The 8060-nt window shown below is 39.7% G+C and overlaps 1 protein-coding gene across 2 annotated transcripts in view; it reads right to left on the bottom strand.

Moving 5' to 3' along the window:
• Positions 1-8060, bottom strand: part of SLC4A2 (solute carrier family 4 member 2) — a 36939-nt gene that overhangs the window by 20727 nt on the left and 8152 nt on the right. For both annotated transcript variants that reach the window (XM_072413136.1, XM_072413137.1), the window contains 4 exons: positions 3453-3612; positions 1663-1880; positions 1452-1552; positions 1039-1250 (listed from right to left, as the gene is read on the bottom strand). In XM_072413136.1, the coding sequence (XP_072269237.1) occupies positions 1039-1250; positions 1452-1552; positions 1663-1880; positions 3453-3612 (691 nt within the window). The remainder of the gene's footprint in view (positions 1-1038; positions 1251-1451; positions 1553-1662; positions 1881-3452; positions 3613-8060) is intronic.

Genomic DNA, 8060 nt, shown 5'->3' with positions numbered 1-8060 from the left:
ATTCTATACTTCCTGCACCCCCCTCTATAACATGAACACCCCTATTCTATACTTCCTGCACCTCCTTCCATACCCCCAACACCCCATCCTATACTTCCTGCACCCCCCTCTATAACATCAACACCCCCATCCTTTACACAATACACCTCACTTCATAGCACCGACCTCCCATCCTTCCATAACACTGATAATGTTTATGTCATTTTGTCATAAGGGTCACTGTTTTAGCAGGCACTGGATGCAACAACTCCAGAGAGTTATTGGATGGGTGCTTTGAATGTCCATTAAGGATCCTGGAGCTATAGTGGATGGAGAACTAGAAAATAGGCAATGAATTGGATACAAGTTGTCCAGAATGACAGTGTGTTGGCAGGCCAGAGAGGCAGTGAATGGGGAAAAAGCAGTCCATACATAATGAATTGTGTATTAGCAGTCCAGAGGTACTAGATGGGGTGTTGATAGTGCAGATAGGTGGGGGATGGGGTATTACTACATCGGAGAGGGAGTGTATGGGGTTTTAGTAGTCCATGTGGGCAGTGGTTAGGATATTAGTAGTCCAATGGGTAGCATATTAGTAGTTCACAGGTATTACTAAATCAGACTAGCAGTAGATGGGGTATTGTAGTGCACAAAGGTAGTAGTCAGGGCATTAGTAGTCAAGACAAGTAGTAATAAGGTATTGGATGGGGTAAAGTCTAAGGGTGTAATGATTGTCAGGACTCGTACATCGTCGTTAAAGAATGAAAGCATGGGGCTTTAATTTTACAAAAGTTTGCAGAAAAGATTTTTTTTCAATTGGGCATGCTAATAAAAATGTTCTGGGGAGAAGGTGGCAGAAACCATGGACTGCTTCTTTCTTTCTGCTTTTACATCCCATTCTCTGATTTCTGCACAGACCTCAAAGACCTTCCATTACCTGGCCCTATTCACATCCTTTGTGGCAACATCAGTCAATGGTTCTCCTTCAGTATGAGTAAGATTGGTCGAGGGCTGTGCAGCAAATCTGTGCTATTGGTACAGCCTGACCCTCACACTCACTTTTCATGTAGTCGAGGTCAGCTGACGCAAGAGTCTGGGCCTCATTTTCATCAGTAGGCACAAGATGGTAGTGTGCCTCCTCAGGGTGGGTCATACTACCAATTCTCCGACGTTCTGTAAGGCTGTAGCTGCGGTGAGGAGGCTGTCGATGAGGTGGTCGTGAGGTGCTAGCTACCTCAGCAGCTGGAGAGCTGCATGTCTTCTGTTCTTCTCTGTAATCACACAAATACAGTACAATAATGTGCAAAGACCACAGATATTAGAGAAAAGGGGCACAGATCATAGTTCATGGCAGTAGACAGGACTACGTTACTTTAAGACAATGTAAGTTTTTCCATTTGCAATCATGAAAACCTAAAATCAATGACTTTAAACCCCAACTCGTATTATGCCAAGGTTTGCCATCTGCTTACCCTGTTGGCGCCACCTTCTGTTCCTTAACTCCGGAACCTGCAGGTAAAACCGGTCCCATCCCAGAATTTCTCTGAGAAATGTCATCCTCCACTGGAAAAAACTGGAAAAAAGAAAGAAAAAAAGTTATGGCCAGTTTGCTTCAGTAAAATAACTGCCAAATAAAGAATCTTCATATAACACGTCGCTAGTCACACATATAGCAGGACAAACCTGTAAGTCAGATGCTTCAGTTCCTTCATCAGGTGTTTTCTCTTCATCAGTTTCATCTTCATCTTCCTCTTCCTTTTCCTGAATGGTCCCAGGGGTATCTCCAGGAAGTGAGGCCCTTCTTCTCTTTTTTTTCTTCTTTTTGTGTTTACGAGGATTGGAGTCGGTGGGGAGGTGAGATGAAAGTGGATGGTGAATGTGATGAGAAGATTGACGATGATCTGAAACATAAGTAACAGAGATGAGCTTCAGACCAGCTAGTATCCCAGACATAGCTATATAGTAAATTAGCCTAAAAAAACTGAACTCTGATTTCCTAGGAGCCACAAACATCAAATCTATTTAAATCTCACCATATCCTGAAGCTTCCAAGATCAAAAATTACTTATTGTCCCCCTCTGCTTATAATACAAAACATCAACCTTCTCAACCAATACTAACTTTCTGAGACTGAAGAGGGGACCAACCATTTGCTTACTCCCCTCCATACTGCCTCCTTCCACCTCCCACTACACATCGTACTCATACCGCCTATTACAGGTAGTACTCACACCTCTCACTACACATGTTACTCAGACTCATACCACCTACTACAGGTGGTACCCACTCCTCCCACTAATGATGGTACTCACAACACCCACTACACATGGTACTAACACCTTCTACTATTCACGGTACTCACACCTTCTACTACACATGGTACTCACACCTCTCACCACACATGGTACTCACACCTCTCACTACACATGATACTCACACCTCTCACTACACATGGTACTCACACCTCTCACTACACATGGTACTTACACCTCTCACTACACATGGTACTTACACCTCTCACTACACATGATACTCACACCTCTCACTACACATGGTACTCACACCTCTCACTACACATGGTACTTACACCTCTCACTACACATGGTACTTACACCTCTCACTACACATGGTACTCACACCTCTCACTACACATGATACTCACACCTCTCACTAGACATGGTACTCATACCGCCTACTACACATGCTGTTCACCATCTCCAAGACTGCAGAGAATACACTTTCATCAGTGAAGCTGGGTGATCCAGCAAACCTTGAATAGGTCTGGTGCAGGATTGAAAACATTTGCTAACAAATTGCAAATTAATTTTAGGAAATCCATTCTAGGTTTGCTGGGTCACCCAGCTTCATTGATGAAAGTGTTTCATTTAATCAATCAGGTCAATAGTGGTAATTACCACCAATCACACAGGCAACACCTCTTATCACACATGAGATCTAAAACTTCACTTTAAACATGTGACTTATTACCTTCACCTTATCACACTTGGGACTCACCGCCTCCAATCACACGTTGGACTTATCACCTTAACACACTTCCCATCACACATGGTCCTAATCTTTTCTAAGCTGCCATGGGAGTTACGATCTTTCATTACACTCACCACTTTCCATCACACATGGTCCTTTCCATCCCCTATCACACATAGTATTCACCCACTACAATCATCATGGTATTCATCATATCCTATCAAACATAGTATACTCCATCGCTCAGCTCACATGGTTCTCACACCTCCTATCACACACAATACTCATCATCTTCTATGATATACACGGTACTCTCGATATTCCATCATACATATTACTCATCACTACCATTGACACATCATAAAACATGAGGTTATAGTTTTCCTATCATTGACACTATACCATTAGTCATAATCTAATATTGTTTTTGAACTTGCGATTTCCTATAACCCATCCTCTATATGTGTATGGCTTGGCCCTCTTACACTGGAAGTCCTCTTCACTGTAGCTTTTTCCCAGCTCTGTTGGGCTCCGAGGATGGGCATCTTGAAGGATATCCTCAAATCTCTCCACAACTAGGGACTGAATGACATCTCCTTCCTCTTCATAGTGTAGGGATGTCTGGGGAGAAAGTTCTGAAGGTGGCTGGAGACAGAGGAAACAGAAATGCCTTGATTAATTTGGATGAAAGATGACATTTCTGTTAGTGTTTGATTCTTTCTCTGTTACTACACTGAACTTCCAAGTAAAATTATTACAACTGAAAGAAAATTTCAGTTTTTGTTTAAAACAGTCAAACCCTTCCACGTGATCTATACACATACATTGCCAGGATGGTCACAAATCTTACTGCAGATCTTTACCTACATGAGTGCTATATGGAAAGTTCTCTTCCTACTTTATATTCACATAGTATTTCATTGTTTTGCTATAGGAAACCACTTACATACAGGTCATATGTGGTGGCCCCTAATTCCTTCAGCAGAGGTTTCTTACTGTTGTAAATTGAGTTCTGCAGTGTGAGCTTTCAGGACAAAAAACACCACAGGAAGGGGTTAGATGAGGACCGAGCTATCCATTGCTTTATTCACCGCATGGCAGCTGCAGATCTGATAATCCTAAATTGTTTCTACAGGTTACATCACATAATTGTTCTTTGCACAGTATAAATGTTAAGTTGTTTTTTGACTTTATGTAAAATGTAAATATTATTTTATAGTTAGATCCTTTATCTTTGTTGAGAGAGATCTATGGGAAGCAAAGATAGAAGAGTTGGACAATGAGAGGTGAGAAGACAAAACATTCATATAGAACAATGGCTGGTTTAGACCCAAACCGTTGTTGGCTCACTTACCTTATCCATGTCCAGCAGTAAGACTTAGCAAAGAGAGAAGAACGACTAAAAATGAGAATAAGGTATTGAGAGAGAGGACATACGGAGGTAGGGCTGACATTGTGGGGACAATACCTCCCCTTCGTAGCTTATCAGTATCCACAATGAGATTGTGGAGCAACACAAGGACATGGGGACATTAAGAAATATCTGCATTTCTTCCACATCAAATATTGACAATCTCAACAATGTCACTTGTAGCACAGAGAATAACACATGTGAAAGAAAATGCTTCAGTCCCCTAGAAGTAGAGGGACAACATTGTATAGAACATTTCAGTACAGAATATCCACAGAAAACTTCACACCTCATGTGCAATTCAGCTCATGGTGCTACCCTGAGCCCATGGTATACAATATATGATGGAAAAGTACACTGAGTTCCCCAAAGTAGGCCATGGAATACAGTACTCAGCCCAGCAGTGCATAGTTTATTAGGTGGATGATATAATTATTGCATACAAAACACAGAGCATGGTGTGCTGTGTCCACACATTGCAAATTTTAACCTCCTAGCTGAGGTAGCCGGTGAGGTGCAGAGACTTCACCAATTCTTTGATCAAAGTTTACCAAAACTTTCTCATGATTTACACATACATAATATTCCTTGAGAATCAAGTGTAAATCTTTAGTGAAATTATTGATAAATAGACCATTTAGAGACAAATTAATTAATGTTCTATACCTCAGCAATCGTTATCCTTCATAAAACCTGTCATCTCATCAAAAAATCGTCATTTGTAAAAAAAAAATATGTTTGGTCACATCTTATGTCATCCAGACACAACAAAACAACACTGACACCTAAACAAACAATCAATAAATCACATATATTACTCCTTGTCTGAACATCGTAGATGGCACAAATAGTTAGACACAGTGTCAAGGAACAGTCAGATACAGAAACAGTGTCAGGAAACAATCAGATGCAGAATACAGTGTCAGGGAATAGTCAGATACAGAATATAGTGTTAGGGAACAATCAGATAATGAATACAATGTCATTGAACAGTCAGATACAGAACACAGTGTCAGGAAACAGTCAGATACAGAATACAATGTCATTGAACAGTCAGAAAAAAAATACAGTGTCATTGAACAGTCAGATACAGAATACAGTGTTGTTGAACAGTCAGATACAAAATACAGTGTCATTTAACAGTCAGATGCAGAAAACAGTGTCAGGGAACAGTTAGATACAGAAACAGTGTCAGGAAATAATCAGATACAGAATCAGTGTCAGGAAACAATCAGATACATAATACAATGTCGTGGAACAGTCAAACCCAGAATACAATGTCATGGAACAGTCAGATACAGAAACAGTGTTAGGGAACAGTCAGATACAGAATACAGTATCAGGGAACAGTCAGATACAGAATACAGTGTTAGGGAACAGTCAGATACAGAATACAATGTCATGGAACAGTCAGATACAGAATACAGTGTCAGGGAACAATCAGATACAAAATACAGTGTCATTTAACAGTCAGATGCAGAAAACAGTGTCAGGGAACAGTTAGATACAGAAACAGTGTCAGGAAACAAACGTGTACAGAATACAGTGTCATTGAACAGTCAGATACAGAATACAATGTCATCGAATAGTCAAATACAGAATACAGTGTCAGGGAACAGTCAGATACAGAATATGGTGTCATTGAACAGTCAGATACATATTACAATGTCATGGAACATTTAGATAGAGAATACAGTGTCAGGGAATAGTCAGATACAGAATACAGAGTCATTGAACAGTTAGATAAAGAATACAGTGTCAGGGAACAGTCAGAGACAGAATACAGTGTCAGCAACCAGTCAGATACAAAATATAGTGTCAGGGAATAGTCAGATACAGAATACAGTGACAGGAAACAGTCAGATACAGTGTCAGGGAACAGTCAGATACAGAATTTAGTGTCAGGGAATAGTCATATACGGAATATATTGTTAAGGATTAGTCAGATACAGAATACAGTGTCATGGAACAGTCAGATACAGAATACAATGTCTTGGAACAGTCAGATACATAATACAATGCCATGGAAAAGTCAATTACAAAATACAGTGTCAGGGAACAGTCAGATACAGAATACAGTGCCAGGCAATAGTCAGATACAGAATATAGTGTTAGGGAACAGTCAGATACAGAAACAGTGTCAGGAAACAATCAGATACAGAATACAGTGTCAGGGAACAGTCAGATACAGAATACAGTGTCAGGGAACAGTCAGATACAGAATATAGTGTTAGGGAACAGTCAGATACAGAATACAATGTCATTGAACAGTCAGATACAGAATACAATGTCATTGAACAGTCAGATACAATATACAGTGTCATTGAACAATCAGATACAGAATACAGTGTCAGGGAACAATCAGATACAGAATGCAGTGTTGGGGAACAGTTAGATACAGAATATAGTGTCAGGGAATAGGCAGATACAAAATATAGTGTCAGGGAACAGTCAGATACAGAATATAGTGTAAGGGAATAGTCCGATACAGAATACAGTGTCAGGGAATAGTCAGATACAGAATATAGTGTTAGGGACAGTCAAATACAGATTATAGTCTTATGGAAAAGTGAAATACAGAATACAATGTCATGGAACAGTCAGATACAGAATACAATGTCATGGAACAGTCAGATACAGAAATACAGTGTCAGGGAACAATCAGATACAGAATACAGTGTCAGGGAACAGTCAAATACAGAATACAGTGTCAGGGAACAGTCAGATACAAAATATAGTGTCAGAGAATAGTCAGATACAAAATATAGTGTCAGAGAATAGTCACATACAGAATATAGTGTTAGGGATTAGTCAGATACAGAATATAGTGTCAGGGAATAGTAAGATACAGAATACAATATCATGGAACAGTCAGATACAGAATACAATGTCTTGGAACAGTCAGATACAGAATACAGCGTTGGCAATCAGTCAGATACAAAATATAGTGTCAAGGAATAGTCAGATACAGAATACAGTGTCATTGAACAGTCAAATAAAGAATACAGTGTCAGGGAACAGACAGATACAGAATACAGGGTTGGCAATCAGTCAGATACAGAATATAGTGTCAGGGAATAGTCAAATACAGAATACAGTGTCATTGAACCGTCAGATAAAGAATACAGTGTCAGGGAACAGACAGATACAAAATACAGTGTCAGGGAATAGTCAGATACAGAATACAGTGTCAGGAAACAGTCAGATACAGTGTCAGGGAACAGTCAGATACAGAATGTAGTGTCAGGGAATAGTCAGATACAAATATAGTGTCAGGGAATAGTCATATACAGAATATAGTGTTAGGGATTGGTCAGATACAGAATATATTGTCAGGAAATAGTCAGATACAGAATACAATGCCATGGAACAGTCAGATACAGAATATAATGTCATGGAAAAGTCAATTACAAAATACAGTGTAAGGGAACAGTCAGATACAAAATACAGTGTAAGGGAACAGTCAGATACAGAATACCGTGCCAGGCAATAGTCAGATACAGAATATAGTGTTAGGGAACAGTCAGAGACAGAATACAATGTCATTGAACAGTCAGATACAGAAAACAGTGTCAGGGAACAGTCATATACAAAATGCAGTGTAATTGAACAGTCAGATACAGAATACAGTGTCAGGGAATAGTCAGATACACAATACAGTGTTAGGGAACAGTCAAATACA

Source organism: Pyxicephalus adspersus, chromosome 5 (genome assembly GCF_032062135.1).
Source record: "Pyxicephalus adspersus chromosome 5, UCB_Pads_2.0, whole genome shotgun sequence".
Lineage (NCBI taxonomy): Eukaryota > Metazoa > Chordata > Amphibia > Anura > Pyxicephalidae > Pyxicephalus > Pyxicephalus adspersus.
The sequence above is the reverse complement of the archived record's forward strand: the minus strand, read 5'-3'. Positions and strand labels throughout refer to the sequence as shown.